Source organism: Oncorhynchus kisutch, linkage group LG26 (assembly GCF_002021735.2).
Source record: "Oncorhynchus kisutch isolate 150728-3 linkage group LG26, Okis_V2, whole genome shotgun sequence".
Lineage (NCBI taxonomy): Eukaryota > Metazoa > Chordata > Actinopteri > Salmoniformes > Salmonidae > Oncorhynchus > Oncorhynchus kisutch.
The window spans coordinates 28,874,320-28,896,161 of record NC_034199.2 but is presented as its reverse complement, the minus strand read 5'-3'; the positions used below and the strand labels follow the sequence as shown (position 1 = coordinate 28,896,161).

Here is a 21,842-nt window from a genome sequence, read left to right as displayed (position 1 = left end):
AAAGATCATTTGTAAAAATCCAAATAACTTCACAGATCTTCATTGTAAAGGGTTTAAACACTGTTTCCCATGCTTGTTCAATGGACCATAAACAATTAATGAACATGCACCTGTGGAACGGTCGTTAAGACACTAACAGCTTACAGACGGTATGCAATTAAGGTCACAGTTATGAAAACAAAGGACACTAAAGAAGCCTTTCTACTGACTCTGAAAAACACCAAGAGACAGATGCCCAGGGTCCCTGTTCATCTGCGTGAACGTGCCTTAGGCATGCTGCAAGGAGGCATGAGGACTGCAGATGTGGCCAGGGCAATAAATTGAAATGTCCGTACTGTGATAAGTCTAAGACAGCGCTAAAGGGAGACAGCACAGACAGCTAATCGTCCTCGCAGTGGCAGACCACATGTAACAACACCTGCACAGGATCGGTACATCCAAACATCATACCTGCGGGACAGGTACAGGATGGCAACAACAACTGCCTGAGTTACACCAGGAACGCACAATCCCTCCATCAGTGCTCAGACTGTCCGCAATAGGTTGAGAGAGGCTAGACTGAAGGCTTGTAGGCCTGTTGTAAAGGCAGGTCCTCACCAGACATCACCGGTAACAACGTCACCTATGGGCACAAACCCACCGTCGCTGGACCAGACAGGACTGGCAAAAAGTGCTGTTCACTGATGAGTCACGGTTTTGTCACACTAGGGGTGATGGTCGGATTCGCATTTATCATCAAAGGAATGAGCATTACACCGAGGCCTGTACTCTGGAGCGGGATCGATTTGGAGGTGGAGGGTCCGTCATGGTCTGGGGCGGTGTGTCAAAGCATCATCGGACTGAGCTTGTTGTCATTGCAGGCAATCTCAACGCTGTGTGTTACAGGGAAGACATCCTCTTCCATCATGTGGTACCCTTCCTGCAGGATCATCCTGACATGACCCTCCAGCATGACAATGCCTCAAAGCTTTCTCTGATAGTATTGTTTTTTGTTCTTTTTCTTGCACGAAACCTGAAAGATAATTTACTGCTCGTTCTGTGCGTGATTTCCTGCAAGACAGGAATGTCAGTGTTCTGCCATGGCCAGCAAAGAGCCAAGATCTCAATCCCATTGAGCACATCTGGGACCTGTTGGATCGGAGGTTGAGGGCTAGGGCCATTCCCCCTAGAAATGTCCAGAAACTTGCAGGTGCCTTGGTGTAAGAGTGGGGTAACATCTCACAGCAAGAACTGGCAAATCTGGTGCAGTCCATGAGGAGGAGATGCACTGTAGTACTTAATGCAGCTTAACCAGATACTGACTGTTACTTTTGATTTTGACCCCCACTTTGTTCAGGGACACATTATTCAATTTCTGTTAGTCACATGTCTGTGGCACTTGTTCAGTTTATGTCTCAGGTGTTGAAACTTATGTTTATTCAAATATTTACACATTAAGTTTGCAGAAAATAAACACAGTTGACAGTGAGAGGATGTTACTTTTTGTTGCTCTTAAAGTGACTATGCATAGGTAATAACAGAGGAGCAGCAGCGTGGAGGGGGGGGGGGGGGGGGGGCTATGCAAATAGTCTGGGTAGCCATTTGGCTAGATGTTCAGGGGTCTTATGGCTTGGCTTGGGGGTAGAAGCTGTTTAGAAGCCTCTTGGCCCTAGACTTGGCGCTCCGGTACCGCTTTCCGGGCGGTAGCAGAGAGAACTGTCTATGACTAGGGTGGCTGGAGTCTGACAATTTTTAGGGCCTTCCTCTGACACTGCCTGGTATAGAGTTCCTGGATGGCAGGAAGCTTGGCCACGGTAATGTACTGGGCCGTTCGCACTACCCTCTGTAGTGCCTTGCGGTTGTAGGCCGAGCAGTTGCCATACCAGGCAGTGATGCAACCCATCAGGATGCTCTCGATGATGCAACTAAAACCTTTTGAGGATCTGAGGACCCATGCCAAATCCTTTCAGTCTCCTGAGGGGGAATAGATTTTGTCGTGCCCTTTTCAGTCATAGGAAAGGCGTCCATCTTTACACACAATTCACAAAACCTTATCTAGTTCTGTAGAACTTGGCTTGTGGTTAGCCTGAGGTGCTCAGTACTGTACTGAGTCCATCCAACAGTGATCCTAATTACAGCAGCACTGTTCCCACTGAGGCCCTACAGCTCAGTAAGAGGCTCAATGCGCTGTTCTCTCTTCCTGTCCTCTTTGACTGGAGGTGGCTTTAACCTATTACACAGACTCAAATATATACCTGGAAGTGCTCAGCCTGACCTCAGTCCACACACACACACACACACACACACACACACACACACAGCGACCAAAGCTACTTAGCCCTGAGCTATACTGGGCTACATTCATAAAGCACTAGGGCCATACTAGGACAGGCTTCCAGGAAGCTGTGCTTAACCAATGTTCTGTTCCCTCTCAGTGTCACTGACCTGTAGGTCCCTAGCCAATGACAAGCAACATATAACGGAGATCGGCAGTGACTACTTGGTCAACAGCATTTTCCAATCACAGAAGTGCTTTTTTCTACCTGGGGCAGCAGGTAGCCTAGTGGTTAGAGTGTTGGGCCGGAAAGGTTGCTGGATCGAATCCCTGAGCAGACAAGGTAAAAATCTGTCGTTCTGCCCCTGGCAGTTAACTCACTGTTCCCTGGTAGGTCGCCACTGTAAATAAGAATTTGTTCTTAACTGACTTCCCATATCAGATCCTTAAATAAAGGTAAAAAATAGAGTTGAAGTGGGAAGTTTACACACACTTAGGTTGGAGTCATTAAAACTTGCTTTTCAACCACTCCACAAATGTATTGTTAACAAACTATAGTTTTGGAAAGTCGGTTAGGACATCTACTTTGTGCATGACAAGTAATTTTTCCAACAATTTTTTACAAACAGATAATTTCACTGTATCACAATTCCAGTGGGTCAGAAGTTTACATACACTAAGTTGACTGTGCCTTTAAACAACTTGTAAAATTCCAGAAATTGTCATGGCTTTAGAAGCTTCTGATAGGCTAATTGACATCATTTCAGTCAATTGGAGGTGTACCTGTGGATGTATTTCAAGGCCTACCTTCAAACTCGGTGCCTCTTTGCTTGACATTATGGCAAAATCAAAAGAAATCAGCCAAGACCTCAGAAAAAAATATTGTAGACCTCCACAAGACTGGTTCATCCTTGGGAGCGATTTCAAAATGCCTGAAGGTACCACGTTCATCTGTACAAACAATAGTACGCAGGTATAAACACCATGGGACCACGCAGCAGTCATACCGCTCAGGAAGAAGAAGCGTTCTGTCTCCTAGAGATGAACGTACTTTGGTGCAAAAAGTGTAAATCAATCCCAGAACAGCAGCAAATGACCTTGTGAAGTTGCTGGAGGAAACAGGTACAAAAGTATCTATATCCACAGTAAAACGAGTCCTATAGCCTGAAAGGTCGCTCAGCAAGGAAGAAGTCACTGGTCCAAAACCGCCATAAAAAAGCCAGACTACGGTTTGCAACTGCACATGGGGACAAAGATCGTACTTTCTGGAGAAATGTCCTCTGGTCTGATAAAACAAAAAAATAGAACTGTTTGGCCATAATGACCATCGTTATGTTTGGAGAAAAAGGCAGGAGGCTTGCAAGCCGAAGAACACCATCCCAACTGTGAAGCACAGGGGTGGCAGCGCTTTGCTGCAGGAGGGAATGGTTCACTTCACAAAATAGATGGCACCATGAGGAAAGAAAATAATGTGGATATATTGAAGCAACATCTCAAGACATCTGTGAGGAAGTTAAAGCTTGGTCGCAAATGGGTCTTCCAAATGGACAATGAGCCTAAGCATACTTCCAAAGTGGTGGCAAAATGGCTTAAGGACAAAAAAGTCAAGGTATTGGAGTGGCCATCACAAAGCCCTGACCTCAATCCCATAGAACATTTGTGGGCAGAACTGAAAAAGCATGTGCAAGCAAGGAAGCCTACAAACCTGACTCAGCTACACCAGCTCTGCCAGGGTGAATGGGCCAAAATTCACACAACTTATTGTGGGAAGCTTATGGGAGGCTACCCAAAACATTTGACCCAAGTTAAGCAATTTAAAGGCAATGCTACCAAATACTAATTGAGTGTATGTAAACTTTTGACCCACTGGGAATGTGATGAAAGAAATCATTTCCTCTAATATTATTCTGACATTTCACAGTCTTAAAATAAAGTGATGATCCTAACTGACCTAAAACAGAGAATTTTTACCAGGATTAAATGTCAGGAATTGTGAAAAACTGAGTTTAAATGTATTTGGCTAAGGTGTATGTAAACTTCAGACTTAAAATGTATATAAAATAAACCCTATCCTTAACTCCAAAAAATATATATAATAAAACAAATGAAGCAGTTAATGTCTCAGACAAGGCAAACTTACTAACTTAGTTAATGTACCCTCACACCAATTCTGACAATATTGCTTCTCTTGTCCATTCAATGTGATGGTAGATGTTAAACACATATCTAAGATGAGCTAACCTTCATTTAGACTATGTACTTTGTGCCATATTGCTGTATCGTACATGGTTAGGTAGAAGACCTACTGAAGACACAGTAAGGATCTGATCTGACCCCAATCCAATACACTCACCTACATCATGCATGCAACAACTACATACTGACAAATGCCATGCAACCAGCAGGCAACAACTTAGCAACCATCAAACTGTCAACTGACAAATAGTGACAATGTCAGTCCCCTAAACCATGCAACTATGAAAACAACTGAACAGGCACACAACTATCAACACACAAAAGCATAAGATATCTGCCCTGCTTAAGTTAACTTTGTTCTGTAAAAAACAAGACAAACAATTAACCCTTACCCTACATTATATCTTTACTATGTACCATAAATAGTTTTTCCATAACATTATCATACAGTCAATTTTGAAATACTGCCTTGCGCACATTCCAATTCCACAACTGTATTAAATTTAATTACCATCCATGTTTCAAATGAAAACAGTAATACCAATCGTTAAACCAATGGTTAGACTGACAAAGCCAAGAGCAATAGAGACAATGCAGCTTAGTGTCTTCCTTCCATTGGCTTGTTTCCAGACTCCTGTACAGTTAGAGCAGACAGACAGAGTCTATACCTCTTCAGTTACAGTATTTAAGAGACTAATAACCCTGTTGTTAGCAGACACGGTAGACAAAGAGACTAGGTAAGTATTGTCAACAGTAGACTAGCTCCAGTAAGGCATTGTTTAGCTCCAGTATGAGTCTTTCGTTTACCTCTTGAGGTGTTGCTCCAGTTCCCTGAACAACAGCTTCATGGCCATCTCGTCCCGGCTTTGCACCCGGACCACCAGCTCTCTCATCGGGCTGTCCGTCAACTCTCCTCCAATAGAATCAGATATATTCCTATTTTCTAGTCCCTCGGTCCCTTTCTCTCTCTTAAAATCACTGTATATTCCTTCTCTGAGTTCCACCAGTCTGGAGAGCATTGGTGGAGATGTGGGGACAAGCCAAGGCTGCGTATGTATGTCTTTAGCCTCTGTGTGCTTCTCCAAGGCATGCCAACTAGCGACTGATTGAGCAAAAACAAGAGTAGGGCACCTGTGACATCACAGTACTGCGTGCAGTCATGTGACCTAGTGTTACATAAACCATCAAAACAGATTAGCTTCTTCCCAGATGAGCACTTCTTCTCCTCCTCCTGTCCTCCCCTTTCCCTCTCTCCTCCCCTCCCCTCCCCTCCCTGGTGAGCCCTGGGTCTACTACCCTCCAACAGACAAGAGAAGTGGTTACCATTCTCACACTACACCACCGTCCTCCAAACATTCACCTCTTCTCACTTGCCCTCTCCCTTCCTCCAGGGTGGTGTTGGACCCCCTCTGTGTTTAGGAGACCCCTGGCCTCCCCTGTCCCTGTCCCCCCCCCCAAAGGCAGGGTGTCAGGAGGGCCGAGTCCGGCCCCTGTATTTGAGCCGGGTCTTATCTTGTCACTTCTCATCAACAGGGTGGGCTAATGGGGGGCTTAACGCCTGCACACACAGAAAGAGTACAACACACACACGCGTCTGCAAACTTAGTCAGCCAGCAGCCTGGGTTAGGGGAATAACACAGACAAGGACAAAGCAGAGGGATTTACCTGTTCAAATACACTGAGGCCTGAGTCAGAGTGGGCTTTCTATTATTCAGATGTCCAACTGGGACAGTTTACATTAGCCTGAAGAATACGGACTTGACTCATGATGGGACATCAACCTCTTTCACACGCAACTGACTACACACACTTAATAAGCCATCTAATAACTTATAGCATATTGATAAACACATTTTATGTCTACAAGTGCTCTGATTGGTTGGTAAACTCAAGGCCCACAGATGGTGATGGGGTGGAACACAGTATGTTATAGAGCAACATACTGTATTGTAATTGTGTTGCTGATTATGCCTGGTTAAATTAACCCTGAGGGGATTGATCCAGTCATATTCTATTGTTTGGTACATTTGGGATTTGGGAAATAGTGGGCTAAAGATGCTACCCCTGATCTGCCAGTCTGATCCTTACCATCTGTGTGTGTGTTTGTATATGTCAACCCAACGTGTATTAATGTGTAGCCTACTTCATACACAACCACCCGTTTATAAATAGCAAGTCCTAAACCATTCACTGAATGTGAAAGAGATTTTATTTTGTGAAAGAGATTTGGAGAACGTCCCTCAGCTTATACAATATAGGTAGAAAGTGAGAAGGAGAGAGACAGGTGCCATTTGAATATTTGGAATGAGAGGAGCAGGTCACACAAGAGAGTTGAGTCCTGCTCTCTCCAGCTCTCTCTCTCAACAGAGAAGAATGGACCAGAAACACGGCCTCAGCACGTTACACCATCTCAGAGAGGCGGAGAGAGAGAGATGTGTATGAAGTACATGGATCCTGTTCCCGTGTGATGTGTTGGGCTGACCGCACCAGCCTCTGGAGAGCACAGTAGTTGCGGACGGTGCGATTGTTGCATCAGGCGGTGATACAGCCTGACAGGATGCTCTGAATGGTGGAAAAATGTATGAGGGTCCTAGGGGTCAAGCTGAACTTCTTCAGCCTCCTGAGGTTGAAGAGGCACTGTTGCATGAAGGCACCATTTCAGGTTGTCAGTGATGTGCACACAGAGGAATCTGAAGCTCGAACCCTCTCCACTGCAGCCCCGTCAATGTGGATGGGGTGTGCTCTCTCTGCTATCACCTGTAGTCCACTATCAGCCTCTTCATTTTGTTGATGTTGAGGGAGAGGTTATTTTCCTGGCACCCTTCTGCCAGGGCTCTCACCTCCCAGTCTCATCATTGTTGGTAATCAGGCCTACCACTACTGTCTCGCCATCACCCACTGAATAACTTGTCATTTTTGCAGATTGAAAATGTTTGAGCTAGTATTACAGTAAGTCAATATTTCTATTTAGGAATTAGCATGGCATTTAGTCAATTAATATAATGCACCTTTGGATTTTACCCTGGTCTCGAAAGCAAATGGTTAGAACGTTTGTAAAGTTCGGAGAACTTGTTCCGTGAAAGCAAAATTATAGAATGTCCTTTACGAAATTACCCTGTACATATAAAAATGACCAAATACACAAACTGTTTACAGCAAAACTACTTTCTTACTGTGAACCTGAACAACCTAAAAAATAATGCGTTTTCTGACCGATGCATGCTTAATTTGGATTGGGCTCCCACATACCTCTCTTAAATATTTGAACCGGGGACCAATGCAAATTGGTAAAATGTTACATTCCTAGTTTATAGCAATTCCCATATGTAACATGTGGTCAAGTGGATCCAATAGTTCATGAAAAGGTTCAGATGGTGTTTTACAGCCCACCATTCAACACATATCCCCAAACATTACTAAGATACGTACAGGTTTACTAAGCTGAGTTCTCAAAAGGTGCTCTGCTATGTGGGTGTATGGTCTGATAGGGATAAATGGATAGTCGTGTTGGGGGGGAGAAATCGATAGTTTCATATCGTCATATTATTCTGGGATGATATATCGATATCTTACTCCAAGTATCGATTTTTTTTTTTAAAACAGATACAAATAATATACTTGCTACTGTATTTAAAAAAACATTTTTTTTTTAACCCTTATTGTACCAGGTAAGTTGACTGAGAACACATTCTCAATTACAGCAACGACCAGGGGAATAGTTACAGGGGAGAGGCGATGAATGAGCTGATTGTAAGCTGGGGATGATTAGGTAGCGTAAGCTATTTCGGCTGTACATGCGCAAAAACGGCAGTATTTTTCATCCTATATCATGTACTTCATCTTTTTAAATATTGAGCCAACATGTTTGCAGCACTTTTATTTGCTTCACTAATCAAAACTCGTTCTCTCATGCTCTCGTCTCTCTGCAACAGACATCGAGTGAACAATATGTTTGAAACATCAAATCGCAATATCGAGTTGCAATACATACGGAATCGAGAGAAACAAAATAAATATTGTATTGGCACCTACAGCTGAAGTCAGAAGTTTGCATACACCTTAGCCAAATACATTTAAACTCAGTTTTTCACAATTCCTGACATTTAATCCTAGTAAAAATTCCCTGTCTTACGTCAGTTAGGATCACCACTTTATTTTAAGAACGTGAAATGTCAGAATAATAGTGGAGGAAATGATTTATTTCAGCTTTTATTTATTTCATCACATTCCTAGTGGGTCAGAAGTTTACATACACTCAATTAGAATTTGTTAGCACTGCCTTTAAATTGCTTAACTTGGGTCAAACGTTTTGGGTAGCCTTCCACAAGCTTCCCACAATAAGTTGGGTGAATTTTGGCCCATTCCTCCTGACAGAGCTGGTGTAACTGAGTCAAGTTTGTAGGCCTCCTTGCTCGCACACCCTTTTTCATTTCTGCCCACAAATTTTCTATGGGATTGAAGTCGGGGCCCTGTGATGGCCACTCCAATATCTTGACTTTGTTGTCCTTAAGCCATTTTGCCACAACTTTGGAAGTATGCTTGGGGTCATTGTCCATTTGGAAGACTCCCCCTTTTTCCTCCACAAATAACGATGGTCATTATGGCCAAACAGTTCTATTTTTTGTTTCATCAGACCAGAGGACATTTCTCCAAAAAGTACGATCTTTGTCCCCATGTGCAGTTGCAAACCGTAGTCTGGCTTTTTTATGGCAGTTTTGGAGCAGTGGCTTCTTCCTTGCTGAGTGGCCTTTCAGGTTATGTCGATATAGGACTTGTTTTTACTGTGGATATAGATACTTTTGTACCCGTTTCCTTCACAAGGTCCTTTGATGTTGTTCTGGGATTGATTTGCACTTTTCACACACCAAAGTACGTTCATCTCTAGGACACAGAACGGGTTTATTTCCAGAGCAGTGTGACGGCTGCATGGTCCCATTGTGTATATACTTGCGTACTATTGTTTGTACAGATGAACGTGGACGTGGTACCTTCAGGCGTTTGGAAATTGCTCCCAAGGATGAACCAGACTTGTGGAGGTCTTGGCTCATTTCTTTTGATTTTCCCATGATGTCAAGCAAAGAGGCACTGAGTTTGAAGGTAGGCCTTGAAATACATCCACAGGTACACCTCCAAATGACTCAAATTATGTCAATTAGCCTATCAGAAACTTCTAAAGCCATGACATAATTTTCTGAAATTTTCCAAGCTGTTTAAAGGCACAGTCAACTTAGTGTATGTAAACGTCTGACCCATTGGAATTGTGATAGTGAATTATAAGTGAAATAATCTGTCTGTAAACAATTGTTGGAAAAATTACTTGTGTCATGCACAAAGTCGATGTCCTAACAGACTTGCCAAAACTATAGTTTGTGAACAAGAAATGTGTGGAGTGGTTGAAAAACGAGTTAATGACTCCAACCTAAGTGTATGTAAACTTGCGACTTCAACTATAAGCATCGTGACAATATTGTATTGTGAGGTCCCTAGCAATTCTCAGCCCAATGAGAGGTGACTGACAAAGCGTGTGCTGATCCACACAGCGGCCATTACATAGATGTGTGTGAGAAAAACAAAGGCTACAGGTATGACTAATGTGGAGTGAAACCAGGTATTAGCAGGTCTAACACACACAAAATACTCCCACACATTACTCTGGGGCACGATGCACCGCTCAAAGACAAAGCTGCAGAAAGACTAGAGATTCTTACATGAACCATGAAAAGAGGGGCAAAAGACAGAATACAGAGAAAGCAGAGAGAGAGAGTGGAGGGGACAGAAAGGGAGAGGGAATGAGAGGGGGACAGAGAGAAAGAGGGGGAAAGAGAGCCAGAGTCAGTCGTGCCTGCGGCTGTAACAGTAGTCTCCCTCATCAGTCTTTGTGTGGAGTCACTGGGCTGTTGATGAGAAGTGACACATGGGGGGGTGTGATGTTAGAAGCCTTTACTGGAGCCTAGAACCAACTGGATGTTCCCCTCCACACGCAACCACCAACACGGCTGGACCACTCCAGTGTGTGTGTGTGCGGTCACTGCGGTGTGAACTGGGGCTTATCCCCAGAGACAATAGCAGAGCTGTCCAAATTGGGGCGATGGGAGAGAAAGAGGGGGCAATGAGGATAGAGGAAAACGAAAGAAGGAAGAGAGGGGGATCTGTACATTGGCCTGGAACATGATGTTCTAGCTCCAGACGGCTAGTCAAGCCAGAACATTACTTCCACTCCTGCAGTTGAGTGAACTGGGAGGGCTGAGCTGGATGTATGATACTGTACACTCACCGGTGCTGTTTGGGTCAGTCACATAGTCATGTTATAGTGCGTTATATGGACCCCCGGAGTGAAAGTCTTAATCAAATAGGATTGATTGGCCCTTTCACACTATTAACCTCAGGAGACACACACACTTCTCTTTAGGACTCTTACTGTCCGCACATACCCAAACACAGATGGGACAGATGGGTGGTTTGATTGTTTCCAAACAGACCAGGACTTCACACTACCAGATAACAGATCCTAATCCACCATCTAGTACATACTGTACACTATCAATAGTTTATATTTCCTGGAATATAAACGCTGAAAAGTCATCAAAAAAGAACAGTATTTGTAAGTGATGTAACATAGCACAGGTCCTCATCAATATACTGTCAGTAATCAACTGATAGGATTCACACAGACTCACAGACCAATGCACCACACACAGGCTCTCACACACACACTGCCAATAGAGGGTTAACCGGAGGGCAGACGTGTACAGTTTATGTAGAGTGTAAACCAGCCAACTTCTTTACCCACATCCACTGAAATGCAATAGAGACACGCGTCAAATGTCCTATAAATTGGGGACATTGTGTTCCTGCATAAGGAATGTTTCTCTGTTAAATGAGATGTGTGTGTTCCTGCATAAGGAATGTTTCTCTGTTAAATGAGATATGTGTGTTCATGCATGTGTGTTCATGTGTGTGGCTGTTCATGTTAGTGTGATGTGCTGTGTACTCCTGTGCAGCTCATGTTCTACTGAACAAGAGTAATCCCTCTTGGTAACAGAGAGCAGCTTCAGAGCATAAATACTGCACTAAAACACACAGCGCCCCCCCCCCCCCCCCCCCACTCACATACACAAGAGAGAAGACAGAATAGTGAAGTACACTGACTGTAAAGTCCAAAGTCTGAGAAGTGAGGCCAGTCCTTACAGAAGGTTCTAGTGTTGATCTGTAACCTCTTCAACTAGAATGTCCCCATTTTCATCGTTATTGGCCCAACACTTACTAAACTACCAGATTTACACTACCGTTCAAAAGTTTGGGGTCACCTAGAAATGTCAATGTTTTTGAAATAAAAGCAATTTTTTTGTCCATTAAAATAACATCAAATTGATCAGAAATACAGTGTATACATTGTTAATGTTGTTAATGACTATTGTGTAGCTGGAAACAGCAGATTTTTTAAAATGGAATATCTACAGTTGAAGTCGGAAGTTTACACACATTTACATACAAGCCAAATACATTTAAACTCAGTTTTTCACAATTCCTGACATTTAATCCTAGTAAACATTCCCAGTCTTAGGTAATCGAACCTACAAATGCTGACGCTCCAGATACTCAACTAGTCTAAAGAAGGACGGTTTTATTGCTTCTTTAAAATCAGCACAACAGTTTTCAGCTGTGCTAACATAATTGCAAAAGGTTTTTCTAATGATCAATTAGCCTTTTAAAATGATCAACTTGGATTAGCTAACACAACGTGCTATTGGAACACAGGAGTGATGGATGCTGTGGGTGGGGTTATATCCTGCCTGTTTGGCCCTGTCCGGGCGTATCGTCGGATGGGGCCACGGTGTCTCCCGACCCCTCCTGTCTCAGCCTCCAGTATATATGCTGCAGTAGTTTATCTGTCGGGGGGCTAGGGTCACTCTGTTATATCTGGAGTATTTCTCCTGTCTTATCCGGTGTCCTGTGTGAATTTAAGTATGCTCTCTCTAATGATCTCTTTCTCTCCTTTTCTCTTTCTTTCTCTCCCTCTCTCTCTCGGAGGACCAGGACTCCTTGCTGTCCCCAGTCCACCTGGTCGTCCTGCTTCCCCAGTTTCAACTGTTCTGCCTGCGGCTATGGAACCCTGACCTGTTCACCGGACGTGCTACCTGTCCCAGACCTGCTGTTTTCAACTCTCTAGAGACAGCAGGAGCAGTAGAGATACTCTCAATGATCGGCTATGAAAAGCCAACTGACATTTACTCCTGGAGTGCTGACCTGTTGCACCCTAGACAACCACTGATTATTATTTGACCCTGCTGGTCATCTATGAACCTCTTGGCCCTGTTCTGTTATCATCTCCACCCGGCACAGCCAGAAGAGGACTGGCCACCCCTCATAGCGTTGTTCCTCTAGGTTTCTTCCTAGGTTCTGGCCTTTCTAGGGAGTTTTTCCTAGCCACCGTGCTTCTACGCCTGCATTGCTTGCTGTTTGGAGTTTTAGGCTGGGTTTCTGCACAGCACTTTGATATATCAGCTGATGTAAGAAGGGCTTTATAAATACATTTGATTGATTGATTGCGGATAATGGGCCTCTGTACGCCTATGTAGATATTCCATTTATTTTTTATTTTTAAATCTGCCGTTTCCAGCTACTATAGTCATTTACAACATTAACAATGTCTACACTGTACTTCTGATCAATTTGATGTCATTTTAAATGGACAAAAAATTTGCTTTTCTTTCAAAAACAAGAACATTTCTAAGTGACCCCTTTTGAACGGTAGTGTATGTTGTTTTCCCACAACCACTCAACAACCTCCCCCTGCTTCCCTCCCATCCTTCCCGCTCTCTTCAGCTGTCCATCTGTCTGGTCAGCTGATGACTGCTCTGTACATCTTCTGACTGGAACAGTAGTGGGGAACAGCTACAATCCGCTTTGGAAGAAGAGCGAGAGAAAGGGAGGGAGAGAGAAAGACACAGACAAAGAGCTTTCCAACCTACAGCTCCATGACATAGCAGAGAGCTGAGAGCAGAGGGTAGAGAGGACCTAGCTTCTGTCCACTGCCAGCTTATCAGCCAGCCCTACCCATCCATGCCCTCTCAGAGACATGAACTGCTGGGGCTCAGTGCTATACACACTTATGACTCTATCAGACTATACTCATATACACACAGAGAGAACACGACCTACTGCCCAGAGCCACAAACACACATCCTATAATGTGCAGATAAAAAGCCACAGCACGCAGAGCATGCACACACAAACCTCTCTTCTGAGAGGATTTGAATATGGCTTTTTCCTCACTGCTTCTCTGACATGCTACAGTATAGCCTAATGATGAGTAACTATCTGCACATTATAGGACAGGGACTTGACATGAAGTGGTTTAACTAAGTGCCTAATGCTAGTAGCAAATAGTGTATAGTAATAAAATAAGCGGTGGTCCATGTTATATAATAATAGAGCTTAGCTCCCTGAACGATTTTACTGATTACGAGCTCCAATACCCCGTCTCCATAGGTGTCTGTCATCCCAGAATATAGGAGAAATTACATCATTTCCAAATTAGAGCCATTACTGCTCCCTCAAATCCTCCGGTATTCCCCGTGTGTATCTGTACGTGTAAACCTATAGAGTAGTTAGTGTGACAACTGGTACACTTTCACTTCAACACCAACTAAAACACTTGAATAGCCCTTTCAGGAAATTGGATGATTGATGCTAGTTATAAAAGGTGTGTAGTACAGACCTCTAACCATTATCCTCTCTCTCAGTTTCTGGTCTTGAGTTAAAGACATAAGTTGAGCTTGGCACACCTGTATGAGGAGTTTCTCCCATTCTTCTCTGTAGATCCGCTCAAGCTGTCAGGTTAGATGGGGAGCACAGCTGTACAGCCATTTTCAGGTCTCTCCAGAGATGTTCAATGGGGTTCAAGTCTGGGCTCTGGCTGGGACACTCAAGGATGTTCAGAGACTAGTCCTTCCTGTTGGAAGGTGAACCTTTGGCCCAATCCGGAGGTCCTGAGCACTCTGGAGGATGTTTTCATCAAGGATCTCTGTACTTTGTGCAGTTCATCGTTCCCTCGATCCTGACTAGTCTCCCAGTCCCTGCCACTGAAAAACATTCCCCACAGCATGATGCTGCCACCACCATGCTTCACCTTAGGGACGGTGCCAGGTTTCCTCCAGACGTGACGCTTGGCACTCAGGCCAAAGAGCTTAATCTTGGTTTCATCAGACCAGAGAATCTCATGGTCAGAGTCCTTTAGGTGTCTTTTGGGAAACTCCAAGCAGGCTGTCATGTGCCTTTTACTGAGGAGTGGTTTCTGTCTGATTGGTGGAGTGCTGCAGAGAAGGTTGTCCTTTTGGAAGTTTCTCCCATCTCCACCAAGAAACGCCCTTCTCTCCTGATTGCTTAGTTTGGCCGGGCGGCCTGCTCTAGGAAGAGTCTTGGTGGTTCCAAACTACTTCCACTTAAGAATGATGGAGGCCACTGTGTTCTTGGGGACCTTCAATGCTGCAAAAAAAATTTGGTACCCTTCCCCAGATCTGTGCCGACAATCTGGTCTCTGAGCTCTACGGACAATTCCTTCGACCTCATTGCTTGGTTATTGCTGACATGCACTGTCAACAGTGGGACCTTATATAGACAGGTGTGTGCCTTTCCAAATCATGTCCAATCAATTAAATTTACCATAGGTGGAATCCAACCAAGTTGTAGAAACATCAAGGATGATCAATGGAAACAGGATGCACCTGAGCTCAATTTTGAGTCTCATAGTAAAAGGGTCTGAATACTTCTGTAAATAAGTTAATGTTTTTTAATACATTTGCTAAAATTTCTAAACACCGGTTTTTGCTTTGTCATTATGCGGTATTTTGTGAAGATTGATGAGGACATTTTTTATTTAATCCATTTAAGAATAAGGCAGTTAACGTAATAAAATGTGGCAAAAGTCAAGGGGTCTGAATACTTTCCGAATGCACTATTTTTGGACCACTAACACAGAGGAGAGTGAGTCCATCTCCGGATATGCTACTTTCACAGAAATCTTCAGAAATGTCTTCCTGTGCTAGTTAGCGCAGACACTGACCTGTGTCCTGGGCAGTAACACACAGATACAGATACAACCTCTAGCCTGGATACTACTGTTGAGGCCAATGGAGATGCTGTGTGCATTTGAGAGAGTGTTTATATTATGACATTGAGAGCCCAGAGGTCAGAGGGACAACAAGAGAGAGGAACAGAGAAAGAGAAAGCTAGAAGGATGGAGCGAGAGATATAGCTGTGGTGCGGGGGCAGATGCAGAACAGAACAGGTTTGAACCAGTCAGCTGTGACTGACTGTTCTAAAGGACAGGCCCTATTACAGCATCACAGCACTGCAGGCCAGTTAGGATGCTTTAATCAGATGCCTGCAGCAGTAAGTAACAGCACAGGGCTGGATGGGGCTTGTGGCCATTTAGGGCCTACCATCTAATGCCATCACTGGTCAACCCGGCCAAACTACAGTCAAGTGGTCAGAGTGAAGTCTTAACATTACTGGGTCATTTCACCAATTTGGTGTCTTTTGAGAAGTGCAAAAAAAATATATGTTTAATTTCACCTATTTTAACATTGTCATGAGCTGTGTTCGAATACCCATACTGTATTCTACATACTTGATGAGTATATACACTACATACTATTAGTTCATTTTAGTATACTGTAAACAAACGATATCCTTTCAGTTGAGTGTACTAGCGCTTCGCCTGTCAACTGGAAGTTGATGCTGTTGCTATGCAACTTCTTGCTAGCTTGTTACCATAACAAATTACTAGCTAGACATCTTACGACTTCATTAACAATGTCCATTGAGAACGCACAACAAATATACCACTTAGCTAAGCTAAGAATTACGTGAATATTCAACTCAAATGTTGGGTAGCTAGTTAGATAGCATATAGTTAATAAACTGGCAAGTTCAATGTATTGGTAGCCAACTAACGATGGGTACCTAGCTAACATACCAAGCAACTGCTGTAATGACATGCTATGCAGTTTGTATGGCTAGCGTAGCTAACAAATTGTCAGTCAACATAATGTAACTTATTTCAAAAGTCATTAGTTTATTTCATTGCTTAACATTTGTCATAATTAGTCAAAGCAATGAATTTCTATCCGCTCTCATTGGACTTTGGCTGCATATTTACCTAAATTTTCTTCAAATCCCAAAATATTGCGAAGCTATGCCCATTGCCTGAAGAATTGCATTATGGGCCCTTAAAAGCACGCAAATATAGTGTCCACTGCTTGTATATGTAATACGACATCCGGGAACTTTTGACTTTTGGCATACTTACTATATCAGTGCAGTTAGCATGATTATACAAACACAGCTATGGTCAAAAAATGAAATTGTTTAAACATTTCTAGCCTGTATCTACGGGCAACAGATTTGACTTGTAATGCTCGACCCGCTCAGTTTTCCGTCACAAAATTGCCGAAAAGCATAGAACCAGCTCACCTGCTTTTACTCAATGATTAGACTATAATATGTTCGATGTTTCTTTTCAATTTTCTTTTTAAAAATGTATAGTTTCACCATATTAAAACGAGAGTTCAGTTCACATAACAGGGTTGACCTTAAAATAAGGGACAGGCATAAATTAATCACTAAATCGTATTAAATAATTAATAATCTTCAGAAATGACTGTCAAAGCAAAAAAATAACTAAGGCTTTACAATGACGGTCAAACTTGGAGACATTTTGGGATTAAGTGGATTAAAATATTTTTAGAAGTGACAGGGTTGATGGAGGGACATGTGAAAATGCTGCAATTTTTGCACTTTAGCAAGCCTTTGTTCATATTTTGAATATTGAACTTTCTATGTGGTCTATATTAAAAGGGCCCTATTTAATATAACAGGCTTTTGGAATGGAGTATTTGTGCACAATTTCTATTTATAATATCAAAGGAACACAAAAGGCACTCATTTGTGAAATGACCCTTCTAACTACATATTTCACTGTTTAATGTAATGGCATAAGGGAACTCACCTACAGGTGGGCAGCAAAAGGGCAGGTCAGGAGAGAACATGGGGGGAAAGGGAGACAAAACAACAGATTAACATACAGTATAGTACATGCATACATCCACACATGATTCACAGTTCAACAAGGGTGTGACTGCCACAAGTCACTTCTGAACAGCATTTGGTATACAGTGCATTCAGAAAATATTCAGACCCCTTGCATTTTTCCACATGATATGTTACAGCCTTGTTCTAAAATAGATTAAATGTCATTTTTCCCTCATCAATCTACAGGTTTTTAGGAATGTTTGCAACATAAAAAATTCAAAACAGAAATACCTTATTTACATAAGTATTCAGACCCTTTTGCAAAGGGTCAAACTTTCCGGTAAATTTCTGTAATTTTTCCAGAATTTTTTGATGGGAAGTTAAGCCCAGGAATATTGCTTACATTCATCAAAAAAGTTTACTTATAATAGTGAACCTTTTTTGGGGGATACACATAAATTCTAGGTTGTGGCATATTTTGGTGAAACTATCCCAAATTCAATGGAATTGCAACCCTCTGCATGCACAGTGCATTCTTCCATCACATGTACAACTGATTCTCAAGATCTTCCACACAAATGAGATGCTATTGAGCCTACACTACTACACTGTCTGAGCCAAGGACTACATGCTTTCTGGTAAGTTTTGATTACAATACTGGATGGGGTGAATATATTTTATATGACATACATGATTCTTTGTTAACTAGTAAATAGTAGCCTACAGCAAAGTGTGTTTAAATGATTTCTAACTTGTTAACAATTTCTGCTAGTTAGTTTTTGCTACCATGTGAGTTTTCACTTGCGTCAGCCTGCTAACTGAGGAGTGTTAATTCACCTGTTTCCATACATGTTTAATTTTAAAACATGTTACAAAGGAGTTGTTTAATCTAACTGTTTAACTCATTTATCTGTACATGGAATTCTTTTTTTTTTTTTACAGGACAATGCCACGGGCACTATCTGATGTGTGGAGACATTTCACTGCAGCTAATGTAGAAGGAAAAGCAGTGTACATTTGCAAATACTGTGCCAAATCATATGTGAAGAACGCAACAAAGATGCCGAATCATCTGGCCAAGAGCATAGTTCCCTCAGTGCTCACAACAACCAACCTGACAAAATTCCCTCATCATTTTCATCTAGAATAGAGGTAATTGGACACCTTATCGATAGCAACAGCTCATGGTCCTCCTGGAATCGGAATTTTCTTTTGACTCAGAGGAACGTAGTCAGAGAAATGCCGATGAATGTCTTGCTCGAGCTGTGTATGTAACTGGGTCACCTCTGATGCTCACAAGCAATGTGTATTGGAAGAGATTTCTGAATGTTCTTCGCCCAGCATACACCCCTCCAACTAGAGATGCTTTATCTATTAATTTGCCAGATGCAGAGTTCAACAGAGATCAAGTGAAGGTCAAGCAAATCAGAGAAAGCAGACTATTGTAATCATCTCTGACTGGTGGTTGAATGTTCGTGGGCAAGGAATTATTAACTACATCATCTCCACCCCTCAACCAGTATTCTACAAGAGCACAGACAAGGGACAACAGACACCGGTTTCCACATTGCAGATGAGCTGAAGGCTGTCAATGACCTTGGACCACAGAAGGTATTTGCACTGGTGACAGACAATGCTGCGAACATGAAGGCTGCTTGGTCTAAAGTAGAGGAGTCCTACCCTCACATCACACCCATTGGCTGTGCTGCTCATGCAGTGAATCTGCTCCTCAAGGACACCATGGCACAGAAAACAATGGGTACACACTACAAGAGAGCCAAGGAAATGGTTAGGTATGTGAATGGTCATCAAGTTATAGCAGTAATCTACCTCACCAAGCAAAGTGAGAAGATTAAGAGCACCACATTGAAGCTGGCCAGCAACACCCGTTGGAGTGGTGTCATCATGTTTGACAGTCTCCTGGAGGGGAAGGAGTCTCTCCAAGAAATGAGGGTCCATCAGGATGATGTATTTTGTAGAGAGTGGTAAGCAGCCTAAAACTCCTGAAACCTATCACAGTAGCCATTGCACGGATTGAGGGAGACAATGCTATCCTGTCTGATGTTCAGACACCTCTGCTTGCAGATGTAAGGGAAGAAATCCGTACTGCCCTGTCCACTTCACTGTTGCTCAAAGCAGAGGAAACTGCAGTTCTGAAATACATCAAAAAGCGCTAAGACTTTTGCCTGAAGCCTGTACATGTTTAACCCCAAGTCTGCTGGCAAGAGCATCCTGTTTGGTGCAGAGATCAACAAGGTCTATGGTGTCATCACTACCATGTCTCACCACCTTGGCCTGGATGAGGGCAAGGTTCTTGGCAGTCTGGCAAAGTACACTTCCAAGCAAGGGCTTTGGGATGGAGATATATATATATATATATATCATCAGCCACCTGATTCACTTTGTGAACCTGAGGGTCTTTCCCCAAATCCCAACAACATCCGTCGCCTCAGAGTGCAACTGGTCCTTGTTTGGGAACACACACACCAAAGCATGGAACAGGCTGACCAATAAAAGGGTTGAAGAATTGGTGGCCATACGGGCAAATTTGAGGCTTTTGGAGCATGACAACAAGCCATCCTCAACAAGGTTGGAAAGTGACAGTGAAGATGAGGCCTCAGAGTCTGATGTTCAAGAGGTGGACATTGAGGTCCAGAAGACATGGAACATCATTTTACAGATGTTAACATTTGGATAGACCATTGGGGATCATTCAATATTCCCTTTATTTTGTTATTCAGTGAAATCATCCCATGTGAATAGTCAACTCATTTAAATAAATTTCAATTCGTAACTAAATTGTTTATTTCTATTGTAAGGATTTAATAATTTGCAATTATGTCTACTTATAAGTTTTTGCTTATGTTTGTCTCCATATGAAATGGTACATATTCAATGCAAAAAACATCTACATTTAAATGGTATTAATATTAATTTGCATATATCTCCATTAATTCCCATATATTCACGGGAATTCCCATATATTCCCGTTAATTCCCACAGAAAGTTTCCACTTCAGAATATTCCCCAAAATGTGCAACTCTAGCTATGAGACTTAACATTTATCTCAGGTGCATCCTGTTTCCATTGATCATCTTGGATAGGTTTCTACAACTTGATTGGAGTCCACCTGTGTTAAAAACCTATTTTTGCTTTGTCATTGTGGGGTATTGTGTAGATTGGTGAGGGAAAAAAACCAAATAAATTTTAGAGTAAAACTAACGTTACAAAATGTGGAAAAAGACAAGGGGTCTGAATACCTTCCGAATGCACTGTAGGTTTACAATGAATGTAGGCTCTCTGTGTGTGTGTGTGTGTGTGTGTGTGTGTGTGTGTGTGTGTGTGTGTGTGTGTGTGTGTCTCAAATCAAATCAAATTTGATTTTGTCTGTGTGTAAGTAATACACAGGTAAATAGTGAGGTTAGGCAAGGTGAAGGTTAGGGCAGGCACAGTGAATAGGCCAAAAGGGAGGGTAGAGCAAAACAATTATTGGTAGAGCCTGTGTGTAGGCTACATTATACGGTTACACAATAGAAAATATCTTCATAATAAATGCCCATGGTAGTATAGATTCCCGTGCCACAAGTCACCCCACACACGCACACCCTCTTGCTCCCTCTCTCGGTTTCTCTATAGTCACCAAGCCTGCTGACACATTCAACCCAGAGCCATAGGTCCTATCCTCACCCAGCCTAATCTAAATCGACACTACACCATAGCCATAAACAGGCCTATACCTCTAGGCCATGACTAGGTAAGGCTGTGTGTTCCATAAATTCAGAGGCCGGGGTGTGGTGTTGTCATTGTTACTCAAAGTAACATCATTAGGTAACTGTCCACTGGTCTCCTCCCACTTCACACCAGTACAGCAAATCTCTAACCATACTTAAATAAATACATCTATGCACACATGACCAAAACGCTTAAGAGTCTGCTAAATGGCATACATAATTATTTATTTTTTATAAACCACCAACAGACCCAGTGGGGAATATTTACACAGAATAAGTCTACGGTTCTCTCTCTCCCTCCCCAAAACCAGCAGGCAAACTCAACCCATCAGGGAAATTCTCCAGAGAACAGCAGAGGGAGGAGGCTGATTAAAGGAATGACACAGACATCTGCTGGACGTTAGAGGTAACTGCACAGTTTAGAGTTTTCCGATGACAGCAATGACTGTATGTATATACAGTATATACAGTGGGGCAAAAAAGTATTTCGTCAGCCACCAATTGTGCAAGTTCTCCCACTTAAAAAGATGAGGCCTGTAATTTTCATCATAGGTACACTTCAACTATGACAGACAAAATGAGAAAAAAAAAATCCAGAAAATCACATTGTAGGATTTTTAATGAAT

General features: G+C 42.6%; 1 protein-coding gene across 2 annotated transcripts in view; it reads right to left on the bottom strand.

Moving 5' to 3' along the window:
* LOC109877784 (TSC22 domain family protein 1-like) overlaps positions 1 to 21,842 on the bottom strand; it is an 84,402-nt gene that overhangs the window by 9,860 nt on the left and 52,700 nt on the right. Inside the window, exon 1 of one of the 2 annotated variants that reach the window (XM_020469979.2) lies at positions 5,258 to 5,596. The exons of the other annotated variant lie outside the window; for it this stretch is intronic. Coding sequence (XP_020325568.1) covers positions 5,258 to 5,469 — 212 coding nt within the window. The 5' untranslated portion in view covers positions 5,470 to 5,596. Of the gene's footprint in view, positions 1 to 5,257; positions 5,597 to 21,842 lie in introns of those variants that run through there. 2 annotated transcript variants of the gene reach the window in all.